This window comes from Carassius auratus, chromosome 12 (assembly GCF_003368295.1).
Source record: "Carassius auratus strain Wakin chromosome 12, ASM336829v1, whole genome shotgun sequence".
Classification (NCBI taxonomy): domain Eukaryota; kingdom Metazoa; phylum Chordata; class Actinopteri; order Cypriniformes; family Cyprinidae; genus Carassius; species Carassius auratus.
The window spans coordinates 20,934,788-20,959,686 of NC_039254.1; the positions used below are offsets into that span (position 1 = coordinate 20,934,788).

General features: G+C 35.4%; 2 protein-coding genes across 2 annotated transcripts in view; one reads left to right on the plus strand and one right to left on the minus strand.

Moving 5' to 3' along the window:
- Nucleotides 1–665: 665 nt before the first annotated feature.
- LOC113112127 (forkhead box protein H1) lies at nucleotides 666–4,385 on the minus strand. The gene is made up of 3 exons (XM_026277577.1): nucleotides 3,886–4,385; nucleotides 2,769–2,873; nucleotides 666–2,683 (listed from the first exon to the last, which is right to left on the minus strand). Exons 1-3 carry the CDS (start codon nucleotides 4,069–4,071, stop codon nucleotides 1,736–1,738), a joined length of 1,239 nt encoding a protein of 412 aa, XP_026133362.1. The 5' UTR covers nucleotides 4,072–4,385; the 3' UTR covers nucleotides 666–1,735.
- A 9,867-nt stretch (nucleotides 4,386–14,252) lies between these two features.
- Nucleotides 14,253–24,899, plus strand: part of LOC113112129 (protein phosphatase 1 regulatory subunit 16A-like) — a 31,342-nt gene continuing 20,695 nt past the window's right edge. Inside the window, exon 1 of the mRNA XM_026277580.1 lies at nucleotides 14,253–14,402. The gene's annotated coding sequence lies outside the window, so the exon portion shown is untranslated. The remainder of the gene's footprint in view (nucleotides 14,403–24,899) is intronic.

The following is a 24,899-nucleotide window of genomic DNA, read 5'->3' on the forward strand; positions in this document are numbered from 1 at the left end:
GTCAAGTTGTTGAATTAAAGGATGTATTCTCAGTTAAATGCGTATAGCCACTCATTTACTGTGCTCATCCGAATTGTTTATAGATTTTTGTCATTCCACTGCATCTTTTTTTTTTTTTTTTTTTTTTTTTGTGAGGAGCAAATGCTGTCTCTCCAGATACTCATGAATAGAAAGTTGCTTTGACAGATGCATTTAAATCATATCAGGCAGCATCTGTTTCATGCTCTTAAATTTCAGTATTCAGCCAGTTTCATTACTGGCTTTAAGTAAAATATTGTCTCTGACGAGACTCATGCTATATAACATATGAATAAGAAGTCAAGAACCAAACATTTGATAGCTGCCAAATGCAAAATAAAGGTAACAAATATGCATTTGCTTTATAACATCCAAGTCATGCTTTGTCCCATGATATTTTTATAAAGGCTTATTGTAACTTACTTTCCCTACAATCTGAATTCAACACACAGTTTTAAGATGAACTATGCAGAACTCTCAATTGTTTTAACAAGATTACACCTACAATAAACATATTTAAGCATATTCATAAATACTATACAGTCTGACTGCTCTTACTATGACAGAGGAAAAAAAAAGACTGAGAAACTGAGACTTCCCAAATACTTTAAACTAAGGTCCATTACAAAGAATGGATGTTGGGGGTATGAATGAATGATTCTAAGGGAAGACAGGACAGAAAAAAAACAGCAGGAGGTGGTGGCGGAATGACGTGCACCAGACTGCAGGACAACCACAGACCACCAGTTAAACAACCCTTACATTTAATGACTGATCATATCACTCAATGTGAGCTTCTGGACAGTATCATGCAGACATGCATGAACATAAGGCAACATAAACATTTATTATAAAAAGGCATTTGATAACCAAATAAAAAAAAAATCATTTACAGCACCTACACTCCACAGGGACACAAGGAGTCATGATAAGGCTTTGAGACTGACACTGATAAAATTGTCTCTAATTACAGTTCTTCAAAGTGAATGCATGCCAGAAAAAAAAAAAACACACAAGACTGGATCATCAGATCTGTCAAGCCTCAACCATTGTTATCAGAGCCTGAGATTGGACTTTACCAGGTGGAGTGGGGGTGAAATTAAAGTGTTGTTGGAACACAAAATCATGTCAGAAAGGTGATACAAAAAGTCAAGATTTCAAAAAATGTTTACCCTGCTAAAACCAACATATAAAAGGGACACATTAAAGATATTAAAGCCAGTCTTTATGTAAACTTTGCAAAAATACACATTCAATCATACAAACACATCCCTAATCCTAACAAATGTCCAGCACACCATTTCTGATTATTTTTAGGGAGATAAAGCAACCACACACCATACTTAAAGTTTATAAACTAACAACATTCAATTGGTCTTTTCAAGCATTTCATTGATTGTCCCCAAACATTACAAGGCTCCATTCAGGAAACAAGAGCAGCCATTGACATTAAAAGTCTGAGGTAGTAATAGTTTCAAAGAAAGTAACATGAATCAACAGAAGTTACAACAGTGTCAACACTGGTTGGGTAGATTCTTTGGTCAATATTGGCCCTATAACTGTTCAGTTCACAGAGGGATTTTCTCAAGAATTCCCGAGACAATTTACAGACAGAGTATACAGTAATGAGCAGCATTAGTGCTCACAAATCTTTGTGAAACCTGAGCAGTGCCAAAGATGAGAAGCCATGTTCTTCGAGGACTATTTTGTGCATAGTTTAAAGAGAATATTTGCAAAGGGAAGACCCGTTCTGAAGGGCATACTGGTTTGGAGGTGGATGAGCAGTCTGATTGTTGGGGCCAAGCGCATCAAACACGCTCTTGTTGGGTGGAACAGATTGCAGCATACTGTCCAAGTCCATGACCAGGGGTGGGGCTTGTATGGAAACTGTCCCACTTGGAAGGAAGGGCCAGTAAGGGTGACCAATCAAGTGTGATGAAGTGACGTGTACACCACCATAACCATAGAACGGAATACCACCCAATGGTATGAACGGGTTTCCATTAAATCGCATACTAGGAGGGGCTACCGTGTTGGGAGGGGTGTACTTGGCGTAAGAAGTCGGCAGCTCCCAAGGGGGTGTGATGCCGCGTTTTGAGCTTTTGTTTGGCGGGGGGCAGGAGTCACTGTATCCGTCTGAAGTTGATCCTCGATCACCTGATCTTTTCCCAACGAGTGTCACTCCTCTCCAGTCCTCATCTGACAAATCTGACGCAGGACTGACGGAGCTGGTTGACGAACTGCCATTATACGAGCCATTACAAGGATGTGGTGGAGTGGTAGAGTGAGTGTGCGGAGGAGGCCCAATGCCCCAACTTTCTCTCTCTTGTAGCCCTTCCCCAGCAGAACTGGCAGGCCTGAGACTATGCAGGAGAGAATCTATCGCAAACGTGGAGTCTAGTTTGGGACGATAGGGGTCCTCTGATGGAGGTGGGCTGTGATGGGTAGGGACAGGGGGTAAGGAGAGGTCAGTGGGCAGAGTTTTGGATTTGTTCGACTGACCATAACCTTGAAAGATGTACGGGGCCAGGTCCTGAGCAAAGATGGTTTCATCCTGACGGGACACTGCCGTATTCTGTCTTTTCAGCAGCTCCAGTGGAATTCGGCTCACTTCTACAGTCCAAAAGTTACCTTTACCTTGGGGTTTACCAGGATCCTTAAGCACCTAGAGGAGGGGCAACAAGATATTAAATGTCAAATGAACATCAAACTAACACATTTTTTTCAGTCACCTGAAATCAAACAAACACCTTCACGAAGCAGTCGTAGGATGACAGGTTGTGTCGGACTGAGTCCCTCCAGCCTTTGTAATTTCCCTTGAAGAATGGAAAGAGAGTGCTGATTTCCTTCAGAATCTGTTCAAAGACAATTCAATCATAGTTATTAAAAACATATCATATCGTTATTACTGGCCACAGCTTCTAAACTGCACATCTTCTAAACTGAAAGTGGTAGCATTTATTGCTGAGAATACATGAATCTAGACTTTCTGCTACAGAATAATAATAATAATAATAATTATATATATATATATATATATATATATATATATATATATATATATATATATAATAAAACATAAATAAAATATGGCAGTGCATATTACACTTGTAAATCACACAGAAATAGTGAGATTTTCTGTGGGGTGACATTTATATATGTAAACAGGCATGGCTTGCTTATTTTGCATGTTTTACAAGTTTAAACAATGGTTTAAAATACAGGATATGCTTGCCATTTAATGCTAAAAAAAGCAGCAGGCCCTACCTCAAATCGTTTACAAAAAAATCACAGGAGTTGAATTAGTCCACAACCTGTTAATCCCGATCTCAGATTCTTACAAATTGCAACATTTCGAAATAACTGCGTAGTAATTGCGGCACAGTGTAATTCAGGCAGGCACAGCTATCAGCATGATATAGTATCGGCCGCTTTCACTATTCATAATACAAACTACATTACGTGCACCATTATTCAGTGTGTGATTTGGATAGTGCAACGCACAAAAACTCACTTCACATGTAGGCTAAACGATCGTCGTTGTGGAAATTAACTTAGGTGTGGTGACGGCGCAAATGGGTTTTATACAAATTTTAAGTTTCAAGAAATGCAAATGGAATTTATTTTTATTTGGAACCTGAAAGAAATCCGCCGAAAATATCCTTAAATATTATTTATTCTGTAGTGTAGGGTCTACAAGTTGTAAAAATGTAACTGGTGGTAGATATTTTTTTATAAATATCTTAAGTGGTGTAGAAATAGCGCATAATCAAAATAAACTATGATTATTAAAATATTTCATATTCCTGATGAATTTTGACAGTTTACAAAAAAAAACAGAGTCGCGCGCCTGTGAAGACGACCTACCTCTGACAACGTGAGTTTCTTCTCCGGAGAGTTCTGAATGACCATGGCAATCATAGCTAGGTAAGAGTACGGTGGTTTGGGATAACGCTGATAGTTCTTCTTCTTTGCTCCACTTGAGGTCCCATCCTGCATTTCACATGCGCTCTGATCCGACGGTTTGGCTCTGCAACAGGAGTCCTGCGCCATTCCCGTGGATTTATCCAACCGACCACCGAGCTCCAGCAGTGGGTTTGTGGAGCAGTGACAGTTGGTGTTGGAAGAGGATTAGCTGGTTGCAGTCAAGGTGATGGTCGTGTTGGGCTCCTGCTCCTACAGTGATCACGGGTGGTGCCAACAAGCCCCCCAGTGCTTTGTCATGCTGATGTAGAGGGGGAGGAGGCAGAGATGATCGCTCCTCAACCCCTCAGACTGCTGGCTCCATGTCAACTCTATCGGAGTTGCAATTCACAGTTTCATGTCAATCCCGCTGCGTAATGGGAGTGAGAATGAGGCGCGATGCGCCATCACCGCGGGGAGGACACGATAATCATCAGCGATCAAATGTATTGAAAGACAGTTTAAGTGGCCTTTCCATGATCATGCATGGACCTTTCACTTCCAAATATGGAATGGGAATAAGAATAACAAAATCTCGCAATTTATAATTTTCATATTGTTCTGGATGAATATCATTTGGAATAAATACTGTGGAAAAAATACTGTTAATCAAACGAATTAAGGCCACAGAAGAACCAACTCCACTGCAGTGCGATTCAAGAAAATACTTCGGAATTGCAAACAAAAACACATTAACCAGTTTCTGCCCCTAAAATATTAGGTAAACTTTACCTAACAAAGTGTACATTATTTATTTATTTTATTTTATTGAGAAAAGCATTTCCATGTTGTCTGTCAGATATAAAGATGTGAATAAACGAATGGAAAGGGCAATACACAGATTAACACCCAATCAACAATCAGGAAATAACTGCAAACCGATCAACTAATAGGCAGCATAGTCTCTCTGTATCAATAGCATGTGATGCTTATTGCAAAAATAAAAAAATAATTTTAGGTTAATTATTATTAGCCGGATTAAATGGCGAAAAGTGCAAACGATGTGAAATTTCCCAGGCCAAATGTCTTTTGGGGATTGGTTTGGATTAAAATTAGGACTTTCAAATCTCAGCCAGACCGGGAAAACAAGTTGAATCTCTTTTTCGTCCCGGTGATTCAAAAATCACAATGTGGGATGAGATGAGAGGCATGAGAACTAAACTCATCACACCAAGAGTTTGATAATCGCCTTGAAAACTGATTGACAACATACTGACTACCATTGAGGCACGTTTATCTTTCACATGCACATTTCTTAAATGACTGACACTAAAATATTTGCAGGAAACAAACAGATTTTGTGAACACTGTACATAGGCTATTTCTTAAAATAAAGTCTAAATATGAAATATTAAAATAATTATTTTAATTTGTTAAAAAATCATTTAGGTTTACATGTTTTTTTTTCTTCTGTTAACTGCATTGCTATTAATTCACTTTGCAATTGATTATTTTTTAATGCACACCTTTGTTTAACCTTTAACAGACAAATATTTTAAGTGCTATTAAAGGAGTTGCTGTGGGCCTATCTGTTAAACGTGTTTGAGAATCTGCAACTCATTTGCATAATGACAACGTGACGATCTAATCAAACGAACGCTCAATGTTGATTGGACAAACAAGTCTTTGTTTACTAACGAACCAGTGCAAACCCTTTCTAACGTTACATAATTTAACACTTTCATCTATGTTCTCTTAATATTTATTTATTTAGCCTTCTTACAACCTTATAAATATTAATAATTATAATAATAATAAAATATTTAAAGCAATGAAATAATGAAATGCATAAAGGCACATTCGAAGAATTTACTATTCATGAATCTTTTAGGAAACATGATGAAATTACAGCTAAGTAATATTATTATTATTATTAATAATAATAATAATAATAATATAATAATAATAATAGGCTACATAAAATATATATACATATATATATATATATATATATATATATATATATATATATATATATATATATATATATATATATATATATATATATATATATATATATATTAAATATATTTTAGTATTTTGTATAAAACTAATACTGGTTCTTCACTGGTTTAGGAAACAATGCAAAAAAAACAGGATAAGATAAACCACCCTGATGGAAAATAATTTTTTTATCTAGTTATTTCTCTTTTAGCCATAATATACAAATAGCCTAGATTAGCACTAGCACACATTTTAAAAATTGCATTTACAACTGCACAGTTTTAAGAAACTGCAATTTTGTCTCCTGCTTTAATAAGTCGTGGCTTAGTGGTTAGAGAGTTGGACTCCTAACCCTAGGGTTGTGGGTTTGAGTCTCGGGCCAGCAATACCACGACTGAGGTGTCCTTGAGCAAGGCATCGAACCCCCAGCTACTCCCCAGGTGCCGTAGCATAAATGGCTGCCCACTGCTCCGGGTGTGTGTGTGTGTTCACTGCACTTTGGATGGGTTAAATGCAGAGCACAAATTCTGAGTATGGGTCACCATACTTGGCTGAATGTCACGTCACTTCACTTCACTTCACTTCACTTCACTGTAAGCAAATCAATGGACACACTGACTCTTACAGAGTTTTCAGAGTAAATATGGGAAGTATTCATAAAAGTGGCAGTATACACTCACTGGACACTTTATTAGGTACACCTGTTCAATTGCGAAAACAATGCCAGGGAAAGACAAAGTATGTTACAGTTTGCTAAAACATTTAAGTTTAGAAAGTCAGGAGAAGCTACTGATATTGTATAACAAAGTTTAGGAGGAGGGAAGGTTACCAATAAGTTGAAAAGAGGCAGTAATTATTCCATTAATAAAGCCTGGCAATGATCCAAGTAGTCTGGGAAATTACAGGCCAATTGCACTAATGCCACATATTTGTAAAGTAATGGAGTGCATGATAAATGAAAGACTTGTGTATTTTTTGGAGATTAAATCTATAATTGCTAGTTGTCAAAGGGGATTTAGAAAATTAAGAAATACAATGGATCCTGTAATAAATTCGTCGGATGAGATAAGAAAGGCTAGAGTAAACAAAGAAACAGTGGGAACAGTGTTTTTTGATGTGGAGAAGGCGTATGACATTGTGGACGGAGAGACTTTTAATTAAATTGCATTTAATGGGAGTTGGAGGGAAATGTTCAATTGGATTATGGATTTTTTAAATGGAAGGATTATACAGGTAAAGACAAGTATTATCAAATCAATATAATGTAGAAAACAGGACACCACAATGTAATTAGCCAAATTTTCTTCCCCATCATGATTAATGATATATACTCAGAGTTTCCAGTGGATATATTATGGAGAGATCCCTATTTGTGGATGATGGAGCTATATGGAAGAGAGTAAAAAATGGTGATTTTATAAACAAGAAATTACAAAAGGGAATTAATCAAGTTGAAGTGTGGGGGACAAAATGAGGATTTAAGTTCTCAGAGGAAAAAACAAACAAAAGTAATGATCATTACAAATAAAACGAAGGCTAAGGAATGCAAAGTGGAAATGTATGGAACCACTTTAGAGAAAGTAGGGTGTTTTAAATTCTTTGGAGTATATATTTTGACACAAAACTAACATGGAGGGAGCAAGTTTTTCAGCCTTTAAATATATTTATATTGTACATATAAATTATATTATGGTTGTATTGTGTATGGGTCAGCAGCAAAATCTGGACAGGACAGGAGATTTAATAGCAAAATAAATGGACATATATGACAAAGAATTTGCCTGTACTGTGGTGTGGATTAACAAACTAATCTGGACTATGCACAAATTATTTGTTTATTGGTGTTTAGGTAAATCATATCTGGACTATTGCAATACTCTCTTGGCAGGTCTTTCAGCCAGTTATATCAAATTTTACAATGAATCCAGAAGGCATCAGCAAGATACATTTTTAATGAGCCGAATAGAATGCACATCAAACTTCTGTTTATCAATTTGCACTGGCTACCAATAGCTGCTCGCATAAAATTCAAGGCATTGATGATTGGCTACAAAACCACCACTGGCTCTGCACCCCTTTACCTAAATGCATTATGCCATCCCAAAGTCCTAAGCCATCTTCAAAATTCGGATAAAAACACTTATCTTCCATCTATATTTGACCCTCTAACTCTAGCACTCTCTCTATTATAATTCCATTCTTTAAAAATTAAATAAATAAATAAATAAAAACTAGCCTTCTAATCTTTTTGTATTCTATCTTTTTCTTTTCAAGTTTCTTTTCATTTATTATACAATTAACAAAAGCAAAAAAGACCTCTAATGCTAGCTTGCTCTATTCTTTTTCTATTCTGTTTTCTTTTTTATTTATTATGTTATTTAAAAGCCCTTGCTATGTGTACTGTGCTAAGCTATCTTTGTGTGTCATTTTAATATAATTTTTTATTTTCTTTATATTTTGTGAAGTTTATTTGTTTTCATTACATAAACTTAAACTTTTTTCTAGGCCTATATAGTTTGTATGAGAATATTTTTGGCAACCCTAAAACATTTGGAGCATGTCAAAAGGTCTAATGAGATAACTTGTTTTCTTTTTAAATAGGGTAGATGTAATAATTAGATTAACACAAAATGTGGGACATTGATCAACATTATGCTTTATAGTTAAATACTTTTCAAACAACAGTTACTGAATTCTATGTTTCCTAATCTTTGGGTAGCTTGTGGCATTTTGGTGGCTGTGTATTTCATATTTTTTTCTAAATTATCTTAGCTATGTAAAAACAGTTCATAATGTTGCATGTCTGGTATTTGTTATACAATTATTTATAATTAATGTTGTTATCTTACTGGTTCCTATTGCAAATAGTTTTACTCTCTACTGCACTTTGTTATTGTCTCGCACATACAAAGAAAATAGCTTGCTTCTGCTTAGCAGATATCATTAAAGTTATATAATGCTACTTTCCCAATCTATTTGAAAAATCAGTTTGTAAAGGTAAAATGAATTGTACAAGTGGTACAATGGAAATCAGATGGGAAATCAGACAAAATCGGTCTCTCAAACAATAAGAAAATTAAGCAATGTTACTCAATAAAGGACCATCGAGGTAACACACATAACACTAAATAATAATGCTAAAAATGAAACACACAATGCTTCCAGGATAGCTGAAAATGAGAGATTTGTCAAAAGCTCTTTGTCCTCAATCCTGCATGTGATTTACATGTGTAAATAACCTACAGAGAAAAAAGGTACAAAACCTGTCACTGCAAGGGTGGCGTCTTTGTACCAGAAAGGGTCCATAATACCTTAATACCATCAGTGGTTTTCAAAATTGTTCCTAGGGACCCCCAGCTCTGTACATTTTGCATGTCCCCCTAATTTACACACCTGATTCAGATCTTCAGCTCACTATGAAAGAGCTACATGTAATCAAATGGAACAGGAACCGGTTTGAAAACCACTGGGCTACATAATAGTAACTCCAAATTGTGTATATTATAGTACCTGCAAAGTGTACCTTTTGTGCTGATAGTGATGGAGGTCTCTTTCATGAAACTATCATTGTTGTTTAGGCCTATTTATAAATGTTGTAGTTGTAGCTCCTCTGTGTTTGAGATACTGCCGAGTCCTTCTCTGACGAGTACTCTCCGGCAACCGGTTCTTGACTCGACAATGAGTCAATCTTTTGTTCGTTATCTGGCTCAGCGTTCATCTTCAGTTCTCTCTTCACAGCAGTTCAGTCAGTGTACTGTTTGAGTAAACGAATTACTCCTGGATATGGGTTTGTTTTAACTCAGAGGGAGTGTCAGCCACATTAAAAAAGTTAACAGCTTAAGTCATTTGTGGATTAATGCTTATGCGAACTGTGTCAAATGATTCAGTTTGATTCGGTGAACTGGTTCAAGAAGATTCGGTTACATCGAACCGGATATCACTACACTTCAGTGTTTTGAAATCTCACAACAGACCGGAAGAAGGAGAAGACAATGCTGAATAAATTTGTAGTTTTTGATAGTTTTGGACCAAACTGTATTTTCGATGCTTCAAAAATTTTTTACCTTTCTGGACATGTACAGTACTGTGCACACAGTTTCAGTAGAGGGACTGAGAGCTCTTGGACTAAGGCCCAATCCCAATTCTATTTTATACCCCTTCCCCTAATATATTCCCCTAAGGATTGGGACACCACTACCATGATGTCACATGCCATCATTCGTCGTCTAGCTCTCACAATCCACACATATACTGGTGTGCTGGTGCACATTAGAGCCTTTAATTATCGTTCTGTATTAATGAGCTGCTTACTGACACACACACATATCACAAATAGCACAGCTCACACATCCAGGAGAAAATAAACTTGTCAACGCTGCCCCCCGACTTTTATTAAATACAGTTTATATACTGAATCGCTACATTATATTTTCTGGGACGAGAGGATACAATCGCACGTCCTGATTTTGCTGAGTTAGATGTGTTCCAAGGTCAAAATATTTTGATGACCCTGGAATAACATTTTACTCCAAAAATATATTCTTGACCATATCCCTACACCTAAACCTAACCTTAACCATGAGTAATCCCTAAAATCAGAGGAAAAGATAGATGAATGACACTGATGTACAAGCACCAAACAGTGATTTTAAGCGTAAACTTCAAAAATAAAATCTATAAACTGGTTCTTCAAATCTGATTGGTTAATCACAATGTTGTTCCAGGGAAAACAAAGATGTTGTCCCAGGAACATGTCTCACTTGGTAAAATCAGGTTCTGCGGATACAATGTTTTAAAGTAAACTCACTCTAAAAAGATAAATGCACAGACGCGAATAAACGCAACTTCCATTCCTCTCTCTCTCTCGAATAGGCAATATTTGAGAAAATGGTTTAGCGATTTCTAATTATTGGGGGGATTAGCCCTCATCAATGTCTACAGCAGTTATCACCCTGATCAGACATATGCTGTGGCACTATCATGCAGTCTGTAATGATATGACGTTAGCAAATATTAGCGATTTTTTGCAAACAATTCTTTGAGTAACATGACCATTAATATGAACTCACAATTGAATATAACATAAAACAAATGATTACTTTTCATTTAAATCTTTATTTATGCCAAAAAAGCTTACATTTATGTGTTTTTTTGTTCGCTGTAGCAGCCATGTTGCCAAGATAATTCATACCCCTTCGTTTGAAGTGTGGTCCCAAGGGCTATCTGATCCTTCCGCTTACCCCTTCCCCTCCAACCAAAAGAGAATCGAGACACCCCTACCTCTTCACGTGAACACGCGAAAGGGGAAGGGCTATAGGGTAGAATTGGGATTGGGCCTAAATCTAAAATATATCTTAAACTGTGTTCCGAAGATGAACGGAGGTCTCACGTTTGGAACGACATGAGGGTGAGTTATTAATGACATAATTTTGATTGTATTAAAATACATGTTCAATTAAAAGACCAAATTCGATTTATTTAATGTACTACAAGACAAGCAGATGGCTATGAACACAATGCGCAAACCTCCCATACAGCAAAATGCTTAATGTGGCCTAATAACAGACTAAGATGATAAAAACAATTCAGTAGGCCTAGCCTAATATGTCTTGTTGTTGACTCAACGTATATTCAGACCAGCAAATATGAATGAGCATTATGAAATGCATTAAGTGATTTTAAAAGGATCAACTTCGTACAGGCAAGCAGACGAGTACAGAACACAATGCGTTAAATTGTGCATTAAACGTTTTCCTCCTATAGAAAATCATTATAAATAAAACACATAATGTAGCTTAATGGACAAAGACAGTGATATGAACGAGCTGTAGACAGTTTATTCTATATGGAAAAATGATTAACACGAAACTTTGCGTGTTGCTTTTATTCTCGGCTCACCTGCTTGCCTGTACATGTTAGTTATGTATTTTAATAATGTAGAGAATCATATTGAGTTTGGCCTTTATCATCTTAGTCCATTATGCCACATTTTGTGGTATGTGAGGAAAATACTATATACATATTCATTAAAATAATGAACTGTATATTTGATTTGATATTTTAATAGCATCTTAATACATTAAGCCATGTTAAGTGTGTATGTTTTCCTGCTGGAGGAAAATGCTTAGCGAGAGACTTTGCACAAGCGTTCATATTCTGGTGTTCTGGCCACGGATTTGCCGGTCTTGTCTTTTTCTTGCAGGACCCCTGTACATTATAGTACTAAATTAGGTTTAATCGCCACCACAGCTTCTTGTCTCCATTGAAAAAATGCACGATTTGTGTCGATTGCAAGTGTTGCAGGCAAAGGTTGCAGGTAGCAGGTAGTATAAAATGTTGAGAGATTCAAACAAAAAGTAATAATAATAAAAAAAATCAACAAATAAAAAATAAAGACTGCAAGTGATGTCACCAGTGGAAGTGCAAGTGTCTGAGAGTGCAAGTCTGAAAATAAACAAAAAGAGTGCAGTCTGATACCATAGGTAAAATCCTTTATAATTTTGTATGGAAAAATCGTAATCATTATCTGAAAAAGTCTGTTTTAATGAATAAGTACAGTAAAGGTGGCCTTAGTTGTCTGGACTTCTCTACTTTAAATTACACTTTCAAGATTCATTGGATTAAGCGGTATTTAGAATGCCCAACCAATCTGTGGAATTTTATTCCCCATTATGTCTTTTCTTCAGTTCCTGTTTAACTTTCTTCGTTTCATAAACAAATGCTACTGTCTTGGTCTCTAATTTACAAGCACAATTTCACTCCTCACAGATTTTATATTTGGAACAACAGATATATTTTGTACAAAGAACAAATCCCTTTTCTTTCAAAAGTGGTATGACAATAATATTTTGCCTGTAAATCAATTATTCAATCAACGTGGTCAACTTTATAACTACGCTGAATTTATTAATCACTTCGGTATCCCAATTCCACCAAAGTACTTCTCTATCGTCTTCGATGCGATACCTTCAGCTGTCATCTCACTTTTTAAAGGTGTTAATGGACTTGTTGATTCCCCTACACTGGTGGATGTGAAGGAAACAACTGTTGGGAATATCTGTTTTTCACTGGAACCTAAAAGCAAGAATAAAGCCATTCGTCAACTCTTTCAACAGGATATTAGGAATACTCCCACTGCTGTATATTACTGGTCCTCATTTGTTGGAGACATTTGTTAGGAAAAAGTTTGGCTTTTGCAGCACAAGTTTTTTTTAACCAACAAAGTCAAAGAGATCTCATTCAAAATGCTCCACAGGTTTTACCCCACTATTACCTGAAAAAAATGAAAAAAGACTTGGATATCAGCTCTACTTTCTGTGAAGAGCTAAACGAAACACTGGTGCATTTATTTTGGTCTTGCCCATACCAAAAAACTTTGGAGCAAAATGTCTCAATTTATTATTCTCCATATTTACCCTCGATTTGCATTGCGGTGGAAAAAAAATTTGTTTGGTTTTACTTGACAGGAAAATTCTTAAAAAAGAAACCAAGCTTTCTGGAACTTGCTGCTAATATTAAGCACTATGTTCTCTCAATATCTGAGTGTACAATCAAAAAAGCTGTTAGATCATATGACCTGTGTAAGCTTTACAAGGTATTTGTTTAATTATTATTATTATTATTTTTTAAATGTCTTCATTATAGCCTACTTTGTTTTTGATAACCCCTTGACCTCCTTCGCTTATTTGTAATCTGTCCATAGATGTTGTGATGTACAGAATATGTTGTTTTCCTACTGTATGTCCTATTTTGGAATATAATAAAATAAAAAAAAGAGTGCAAGTCTGAGAATGCAAGTCGAGTGCAAGTGCAAATCTGCACCCAAGACCCTTTTGACTCTAACTCTGTTTGTGAGAAACAGAGCAGGGGGCGCTTGACGGCTCAGAGCAAATACTTCCACAGGCAGTCTTTCGTCTTATCAGTAGCCTAACATTTATACACTAGAAAGTAATTTTGTTAAAACACTGACATGCAAAGAATTGTTGTCTGACATACAAATGGAATTCCGCCGAGCAATCTCTATGAAATGATTAAATATCAAAAGTTATTCGAATACCGTACTCGAACGTGATTGGTTCAAATAGACCTGCGCTGAGAAAAGTAACTGGTACCACGGAATAAAGCCATTTATTGCTACTTTGTAGGTCTGAACAATAAATTACACCTGAGCAACAATGCTGATCAACTTTAATATCAATTTAATTTATAATACACGAAAAGCTCAAATAGAATAATAATTATTATGAGCAGCCCGCCCATTTCTTAAAACCTGATGGTGTTTTTATCAGCACATTCTCTTTCCTAGTGTTTGTGTGAGTGTAGCGCCGACTGTCGGGATGCGATGAGCGAGAACACGGACCGTAGGGAGCAACGGCTGTAATGGAGATGATTTAATTTCCATTGAAAGCTAACGGAAAGAATTTAAGCATGATTAAAAGGGGATACATTTAGCGACTGAGTTCAGCTTGAAGCAACAGGTGAGACAAAAGCGTTGAATATGCCGTATCAAACAGGTGTTTAAGTGACAGGTGTGTTTTCAGGTGCGCTCACAGGCCACTGGTACTAACTCATTCACTAACATTAACGCTAAAAGTGGATTTATTCTTGAATGGCCGATTTAATACAGTGTAATGTTAATGTTTAAAGTGTTCTCGGATCGTTATTTTTTTGAATGAAGAATATAATGAAGTTGAAATGAACTCTGGACTTCAGGCTAGCATTATGCTAGTAAACAGGAAATAGCATTTAAAATAAAACGGTTCTTTTTTTCTTCACAAGTTTCATTATAATACCACGTTTTTGGCATAATACCGTTGTGTTACCATGTTTTTGTACCATAGTGTCGTGTATTCTCGTGCCACGAAGTAGCATGTAAAATACAGTAGAGCTGCATGACCGTTCATTACCATGGTTTCTGTCAAATACAAAGCTTTTAATATAACAAACCACAATTTTGTCTTCCATTGGTTGGTTATACTTGATTCGATTCACGATTCATATTAATTTCAATTCAAAAGCAATCTTCTCAAATTTGTGACTTTAACAGTATGATTCTTAATGAAATTTTTTTTTATTAGATTCGAATAATATACCTTTCAAATATTATTATTTTAAAATATCTTCTTTAATGTGCCTTGAGCAGGAAAAAATAATGAAGGCAAACTACTTAGAATAGTTTACTGCCCAACAGTAGGCTAATTTGAAATTAAACAATATATGTACAAACAACATAATGGAGTGTACTGTGCTACAGTACCCCCAACCCCCCCCCCCCCCCCCGCTTCACAACAGTTTGTTCAAAATTCCATTATACATTTTTTCAGTGATTGTTAGAACCCAGTCAGTAAACTAATCTAGATACAACAGTATTGCACCACGAGTATGTCATATCAGTTTTTATTAGTACTGTCCAACGATTAATCGCATTCCAAAATAAACATTAAATCTGCACCTCACACACATATTATGTAAACAAAAACTTATTTTGGATGCGATTCATTGCTATTCATCTTCTGTCAGTACTAGTTGTCTGTTTATATATGAAATCAGTGTTAGGATAATGTCAGGTCTCCTACATCACAAGAAAACTAAAAAATATTAATTAATTTATTTATATAGTGACAATACCAAAATCATGATTCCAGCAAGAAAATGATGAAAAATATGCATTGTACATAGAGACTATAGCTTATGCTAATTTGCATACTGGGTCCTTAGAAAGGCTTTTCTTCCAAAAACAAAAACATGCATCATGCACATATGGTTCTTAAACTTTTTAATCCAGCAGTTCGTTCAGCCATTTATGAGTTTATAGGGTTAGGGTCACAATACCAAAAATGTAGTAGTTGATGGATTAAAATTCAAACAAACACCTTTGAACTTTTGAAGTTAAATATTAATAGTAAATTAATGGCTGTTAGTGAACAATACATCCACAACTTAAGTGACAAGTTGGCAATTTTCCAACTTGGAAAAAAGAAAAAATGATTACAAGCAGTAGAATAAATAGTGCTTGACATCTTTCCGTATCAGTGTTAAGATGACCAGTAAAATAATCGTTTTCTTGTGAGTGTTACTAATTTTAAGACCTATAATGCACAGATCTATTATAACACATGAGATATTTTGCCTTGTCGTTTGTCATCACTAAAGATAAAACTGACTGTTGTAACAATATCTTTTAAAGACAAGCATTTTGAACAGGAGATGTGTTTGCTACACATATATGTTGTACTTCGCTGTGTGTGTTGTACTTTGCTCTGCTTTGACACTTTGTTCCAGTTCATCTCATATCTGGAAGTCTTTTCTGCAAAAGTACTTTTTATGTAGTCTAAAGGGATGGTTGTGATGCTAAAGGTCTCAGTAGAGAGAGTAAAGATCTTTGTACCTGTTTGCGAAGGAATCACCAGGCACTGCACCTCTATGATCGTAGATAGTGGAGGGAACATACACTTGTCGTAGGAACATGTTGAGTGTTGTAGGGGGCAATTCAAGTGGCAGCAGCCTTTTTTTTTTGGTTGATTGAAGACATGCTGCTGTGTTCTGGAGTATCTGCAGCTCTAGCTGGAAAGCTGACCAACAGAGCTTTGCAGTAATCCATTCTTGAAATAATAAGCACTTGGACATGTTCAATCAGAAATAGAGTTGGGACATAAAATATGGAAGTACAAGATCAATGCATGTTAAATTTTAAATCTCAATCTCCACGCAGCACTGGGCTGAAACGACAAGAGACAGTTCTGTCAACATGCCAGTTCACTATCCTTATTGTTTAATTTTTTTGAGTGAATTGTACTTTAATGAATGATGCAGTAAACTTGAATGTAGTCGGCAGGTCCATAAACCCGGTCATGTGCTATGGCTCATTTCACTGAAATGCTTCAGCTCAATGAGAATAGTGTGTTGATGGATTATTATGGCTTCAGTGCAATTTTATTGTTTTTGGAGGACTTTAAAGAAGAAATGTGAAATTTATAAATGCGCTTTCAGGACATGAATTATTTTGTTGATATGTGTATTTGTGCTGTAAGGCTGTTTTAATCAGCATTTGTAAAGTTGTAGAGGTTAGAGGCAGAGAGACATTTTGCTTGTCGTGTCGTCATGGTGAGAGAGTTAAAAAATTGGATATCCATTTAATATTAAAGAAGTTAGTAACTGAATTTCTCCACATAAGATCATGTCAGCTGGCATATTATTTACATCTTGTGACAACAATATTGAAATTGTGAGTATTTTGACATAAATTTTCCCCATTCGCCATTGTAACCTTTTTTTTAAAGGAATGGTACACTCCACTTTTTTGAAAATAGGCTCATTTTCCAACTCTCCTAGAGTTAAACAGTTGAGTTTTACCATTTTGTAATCCATTCAGTTGATCTCTGGGTCTGGCGGTAGCACTTTTAGCTTAGCTTAGCATAGATTAATAAATCTGATTAGACCGTTAGCATCTCGCTCAAAAATGATTTTCTGTATTTTTCCTATTTAAAACTTGACTCTTCTGAATTTTACATCATGTACTACGACCGACAGAAAATGAAAAGTTAAAATTTTCTAGGGGAGTTGGAAAATGTGCCTATTTTCACACAAAAAAAAAAAAAAAAGTGGAGTGTACCTTTAAAAGAAAATGAGGGAGAAGTGGAAATTAATTTTATGTTATCAAAGACCTGTTCTCAATAAACTGACTTGGGCTGTGTTTGACGCTGTTAAAAATACAGTTGACTTAATGAAATATGGGAAGGTTTGATGAATATACTTTATTAATTCAGAAGTATTTCTACAACAGTTGTACTGTTATTACTTATATAGACTTCTCTTATTGTCATTATACTATGATTTTCCTGTAGTGAATGAGTCTTTATACTGCTGTGTTGATCCTGTCCAGAATATTTGGATTAGGAGAACTTGTCACTCTCGCGGTTTCAAATCTAAATCTGCTTAGTGTCTAAAATCTCTTTTATCTGTGTTTTACTCCAGGCTAAAAATAAAAAACTTGGCTAATAGAAGCTAGCTTGTCACATGCATACATTCCGTGCATTCTTTAAACTTATCAAAAGGCTCTGCGAACACTTACATTAAGGCAACTACACCTATAAAAATTCCTCTTCTGAAGTAGTCTTGTTAAGCCACCTCTGAAGTGAGTGAAATGCTGCAAATTAGGGCTGCACGATTAATCGAATTTCTAATTGCGGAGATGATTTGAGCGGCAATTAATCGTTCAGAGTCCACTTATGTTATTCTGCATGCTTAAGATGCTTTCTTTTCTTTCTACATGTTATCTTAAGGGTTTTTCCATTCTTTTAATTTTAGTTTTAGTAAAACATAATAGCATTCATATTTTTACCTTTTTATTTAAAGAAACTAATCCAATGTATAGATGACATTTGAGTCTTAATACTATAGAAAAGCAATGCAAATATTTTCAGTTAGTGTTTTCAGCCTGTTTCTTTTCATATAAAAATATGGCATGCAGTTGTTTCAAACAAAGGTATAAACATCATTCATTTTATATGTAATCAATTATCGCAGTTTAAATTTCAAAGGAATAATCGACAATTATGAATTTTGTCATAATCGTGTAGCCCTATTGCAAATGTTATCAGATGGTGATATACCTGTACGACATCAAAAAAAGACATTTCTACCATCATCATGTTTATGTCTCGCATTAGAAGTTCCAAGTCTTAAATCTGTTCATTTTTTATCCTTTTGATTTTTCAGTTACAGCAATCAAAAAACAAAACAAAAAAAAAACACAGAAGTGACAAATTCCATGGCATTTTTCAGCGAGACACAGCATACTGTAGTAATGATGAATTAAAAACTGATTCATAGAATATGTGTAAAGTCCAGGTCAGGGTGTTGCAGTTTTAGACCATGACTTAGAATTGGAAATGATCACATTAAAGGATAATGGTTTATGAATAGTTTTATTGTAAATACTACTTTTGGCTAGTGATGTCAATTACTAGTACCAAATCGATATAAAAATATAACGGTAGTATAGACTCATTAATATCAAGAACTAACTTAATTTGGCACCTGGTCGTTGTAAACAGTCGAGACAAAAGATTTGATGTGTTATAATATATGTGTGCAGAGGCAATACAATATAAATGAAGCCTAATAGACCTGCTGCAGTCTATTATATCATTAATAACAGTTTAACAGTTATATTGTAACAGCTTACTGTGTGTTGTTATTATTTAGAATTAATATTTAAATGTTAAAGAGTCATAAAAATGATCATAATTTTTACTGTGGTATCATAATGAGTGAATTTCATTACTATTGGTCCTAATAGCTGAATTCTTTGTATCTAACAACATTGACTATTAATAGAATATTGTTAAAATTAAAATCATGGAAACCTCTGACATATACGATAGCTAGATTTAATAGATCGTTTTGCATCAAATTATACATCGGTTGTAGTTTTGACTGTCCGTTGTCAGTGCCAACCTATACTTTTATCCCACCTTACAATTGTCAAGTCATTATTAGTGCAGGAAAAGTCTTGCTGCTTTCAAAGTTCAATGGTTTTGATAATGATTGATGAACTCTAAAGAATCTTCCTGGCAGAAATCCAAGAACAAATGCTCAGATGGCCTCTGTTTGTAGTTGTGACATTGACAAAAGAATGGGTATCAAATTTTGTGACATTATCTCAATCTATTTTCTGGGCATGACTATTCTTATGTTATATTATGTTATACATGACTATTCTTATGTTATATTATGTTATACAGTTCTATAGTAATAGTTGATAGTAATTGTTCTCAAAGCAAAATAGTTAAGGATTTACTTTGTTTCCAGTACAGTCACACAAATTTCAACTTTTCAAGTTAAAAGTTTCATAGAAAAACAAACAAAACAAGTAAAAAGTCAATAATAAAATAAGAACATATAAAAAAAAAAAACTGCAAACAAAAGCACAAATAAATGCAATGGAATAAATAGAGCTATTAAACTAAGTTTTTCAGGTTAGGTGAGTTTTTATTCAGGTAAGAAATACAAAAAAAAAAAAATTTAATCCAATTATTTTAATTGGATACTCGCCAAAATGGGCATTTTGACATCATTTTGTATCTATTTGAACTTTTTAGCGCAGTTAGCCACTCATTTTGGTATTTGTGGCTCACAAGCTGTTTGAGACTGAGTCCGGGTTGTGCGCTTCACTAATATAGATCAGTGCTGGTGCGCGCGCTTTTTGAGTAAGCATGAAACCTGCAGGAATGACGTGCTTAATAATGTGCAATACTAGCACCATTTAACCGAAGCGAATGAGACGTGTGTGAGAGAGAAGTGGTTGTTGGAGAGTAGAGAGCGAGAATGTGCAGCTGACGTAACGTTATCGCCTGTGCCGCTGGTAACAAAAGGGATCGGCTTGAAATCGGAAAGAAGTGAGACTGTTCGGCTGTTCACCGATCCGGGCTGATCATGGGGAAAATCATCCAATTCTGATGCCTGGCTGATCGATCAGTGCATCTCTACATTAGTTCTAAAAAAAAAAAAAAAAAAACTCCCTGAATGGAGCCACACTGGACAGCTAGTTGTCTGGCCTGTCCTTGAGGACATTTTTATTAAATTTGGTGGCAGACTGCTTTGTATCTTTCTTCTGTTGAATGCAAAAAGAAGATATTTTGAATAATATTGGTAACCAAACAGTTGCATGACAGTATTTTTTTCCATACTGGGAAAGTCAGTGGCTACAGTTTGGTTACCTGTTTGGTTACCAACATTCCTATCTTCTTTTGTGCTTAACAGAAGAACAACTTGAGGGTGAGTAAATGATAGAATACTTATGTGAACTATCCCTTTTATGTTTAATGGGGGGCAATTTCCTAAGTTAGTATGGCATGTACTGAGATGCTTTAAAAGTGGTTTAGTTTTACAACAGTGACAAACCATGCTGGATCGTAGGGCAAACACAGTAGTTACCTGTCTGTCACCAGCGAAGATAGGTCAGGGAAAGAGAGATGCTGCTCCACAGGGGCAGGGCTCTTAATTTGCTTGTGTTTGTGTTACCTGTGGTGGCTGTTACTATAGATGTTGAGGGGCAGGTGCTCGCACAGCCTCACAGATTAGAACTTAAATGGTGTTTTTGGTAACACGATTGATTGAGAATTTATGATATGGGCTAAATCCAATAAAATTAAAATATAAAATTTAAAAGTGGGAAAAGTATTGCAAAAAGAGCATTAGAAAAAAAAAAAAAGTCAGGTGCTTCAGCACCACTTTCAGACAACTTGTAAATTCAACAGCACTTACACACACACACACACACACACAAATTTTCCTCTCCTTTGCATTTCACCTCTGCTCTAGCTTGTTTCTTAGGCAAGCTTTGTAATAAACCTAGCATTGTACATTGTGAGTGAATATTGTTTGGCTCTGTGACAATTTGATCTCTATCTGTATAAAGCCCTGCGTCTATTAACTTAAGGGAACACTCCACTATTTTTGATAACAGGCTCGAGTTTTACTGTTTCTTTTTTTTTTTTTTTTTTCATTCAGTCGATCTCCAGTTCTAGCGGTAGCACTTTAGCTGTTGCTCGGCATAGATCATTGAATCTGATTAGACCATTAGCATCTCGCTTAAAAATGACCAAAGAGTTTCAGTATTTTTCCTTTTTAAAACTTGACTCTTCTGTATTGTTTACTAAGACCGATAGAAAAATGAAAAGTTGCGATTTTCTAGGCAGATATGGCTAGGAACTATACTATCATTCCAATGTAATAATCAAGGAACTTTACTGCCGTACCATGAGTGCAGCAGGCGCAGTGATATTACGCAGTGCCCAGATAACTTCCAACAGTAGCCTATTTTCAGGTGCTGCATAATATCATTACGCTTCTGTGGGTGTTGTTAAGCAGAAGAAAAAAACTTTTACTGGTTTGGAACAATTCTGGAGTTTGGAGTGTAAGTAAATGATGACAGAATTTTCATTTTGGGGTGAACAATCCCTGTAAGAATCTGGGCAAATAGAAGATAAAAAAGCAAAATAATGTCAGTACAGATACAATAGGATTTCAGCTAGAAATACACCATGTAAGGAGATATTTTTCTTAATCCAGTATTAATACTTTTCGGGTTGGTTTGCAATTTGCATGGATAAGAACTTGAACACAATCATGAAAGAACCTAAAAGAACTTGAAAGTAGGACTAGGCTATTTTACAAAACAAATAAAATTGTAATTTTTCCAGAATGTTTGACCGATTTTCAATTCTTTTTTAAAGATTTTTAACTAGTTGACATGAAAATGTAACTAAACATGATTCAAGTTACTTTTTATTATTAACCCTCTAGTTAGAAAATTCTCTACCAAGTGCAGCACACATGAAGTTGTCAATATGATGTAAATGTTAAACAAATCACTTGTTAAATATCATTGCAGAAAAGATGAAAAAACTACAACTACATAGGCCTATTGTACAAAATTGTCTCATACATATTATGTGTTCAGAAATATGGAAGGGAAATTCTTTTAGAAAATCTCAAAAGTCAAGGTAATTCAAATTCAAAATGAGTGAAGGAAGTCTATAACACCAGTATACTTTTATTTACTATAAATATTCTTTAAAAACAACAGCAGCTTTATGCCTGTCACCATGATGCAAACATGACCTATCAGACATACAGTAGTAGTTCTTTACAGGCTCTTTATTCGAATGCACTGCTTTTCCATAGTTTTTTTCTGTGTAAACATGGATGTGTTTGACTTGTGCTGAAAAAACGTCACTCTTGCAGTGTCTCATGCATGAAACGCGATTCCAAAAACACTGTGCTCAAGTTTAAAGAAGTTCACTTCCATCTTCTTGCACTGCCTGCTTCACATCTTTGTCAACATTAAAGCACACTCTGTGTGAATGGCACTTAGCGCTATATTTAGGGTCCTTCAAAGAGCACTTCCCACCTGCTCTGACATGCGGTTGGATTGTTCTTTTCTCTTTACTGTTAACACAGGTATGTTGTCAGAGCATCTAATTTTAACATTTGGTAATATTTCTATTCAAAATCGCGATTCCTTGATTACAAAAAAAATTAATTGTGGCAAAACAATAAACTTGAATTAATCAATAAATTCTGTAAAATTTCCCAGCCGTACTTGAAAGATGTCAAGTCATAGACTAGATATACAGTACATTCATTGACATAATATTAAATGAGTGATAAATTAATGTTACTTATTTTTTTATTTTTTACTGTACTATACCAGTACTACAAAACCATCATCAAATCAATACAAGCATTCCACCAGGAAAGATGTTCATGGTTAGCTAACTGTGTCAAGAACTCCATGTTGTTTGTAATTGTTCTATGTTGAGCTGCACTTTAGAAAATCAATTAGAACCATTCCTTACTGGACTTGGAATAGTTTTGTGTGATGGTGGGAAATTGGCTAATGATGATAGACTGCTAATAGCTATCTATAAACTTCCAAATTTGTCAGTAAACCATATCTTATTCCAAAATCTCCAATATGATAACTAACATTAAACAGCATATACATTTATCCTTATTTATATTTAAATTTTTATAAATTTATCTTAAAAAAATCAATCAGTACTTGCACTGCATTAGTTATTTTTAAGTTTTTTAGGGATTTGGGCCAGCTTCAGAAACTGCATACCTGGGGGTGATTTGCTACATAATCGGCGGTGAGTGACAGGTTTAGCAAGTTAAAATTAGGCATTGTAACATTCTTGCATTATAGGCTTTCTGTGTTCATTCAAGGCTGGATAGACTTGGAGTTTAGATTTTTTTTTTCCTATGACCTAAGGCAGTGTTTCCAAAATCTATTTTCAACAATCTATGTTCGATAATTTAAAGTTGTTGCTTGGAAATATGCAGTTAAATCTTTTTAAGATCTCAAATCTCAATTATGATGAGTGCCTAAAAACTTCTCATTCAAGCTGTATAATGTTATCTATTACTAGGCCTGGGACGGTATTGAATTTTTCTTACCGCGGTTGAAAAGCAATAAATTCCCGCGGTATTGCGTTAAACCGCAACCCTATTAATTATTAATATTAATTTGCATGTTTATTTTACCTATTTTTACCTTCAGATTAGGCTACAGTCGTCGTCATCAAACAATCACTTAAACTATAACGACTTTTGCGCACACAGAGGCTAAGGCAGTTGAGTTAAGGGACACGTTTATTTAACATTTATTATTTCATATTTAGAATAAGAACATTTAGAAGAAAAATTATGTCTGAAAAAAGAGTGCTGGCAAAATGAAATGCGCTATGGTTTACATCCCAGCCTTCATATTTTTTGCTAGAAAAACTAGCATGTTCACTTTGTCAGGTTTAAGGGAGGCCCTGAAAGACGTAAAGACGTTACCTGCAGCACTGAACTCACGTTCTGAGGGAATGCTTGTAGTGCAAATGGTCATATATTTTCGGGCGGGGACATTCATCATCTTCCCCGTGAGCTCATCCTTCACCTCGTCAGAAATGTCAATGTCCTTATACCTAGGGTCGACAAACGCGGTCTTTGAGTTGAGGGTGCACTGTATTTTTCCATCAAAACGGCAGACATTTTTTCTTTCATGTGCGCGTCAATTGGATGTCCTCCACAGCAGGGAGCAGCAGATCCTCGGTGACTAGCTGCAGCACCGGTTTCAAAGAGGATGCAGTCACTGCTCGCTCAGAAGGCATCGTGAAATCGGCAACATTTTTCAGGGCTGCATTCACCAATTCCATGACCTCCATGTCCTGCCACGTCTGAATTAGGTGTTGTGTGCGCCGGTGTCCTGACACCGGTCATTCAAAACCCTCCGAATGGCAGGGCCTTGTTCAAGAATGCGCGCAATCATTTTTTGCTTTGTTCCCAACCTGGTGGGGCAATACTGTGAACAAATTAAAACACATTTAGGATAGACTTTGCTTTAACATTATTTAAATTAACATATTTTTATATTATTTATATTATATAATATATGAATTAAATTTAATATGATTTAA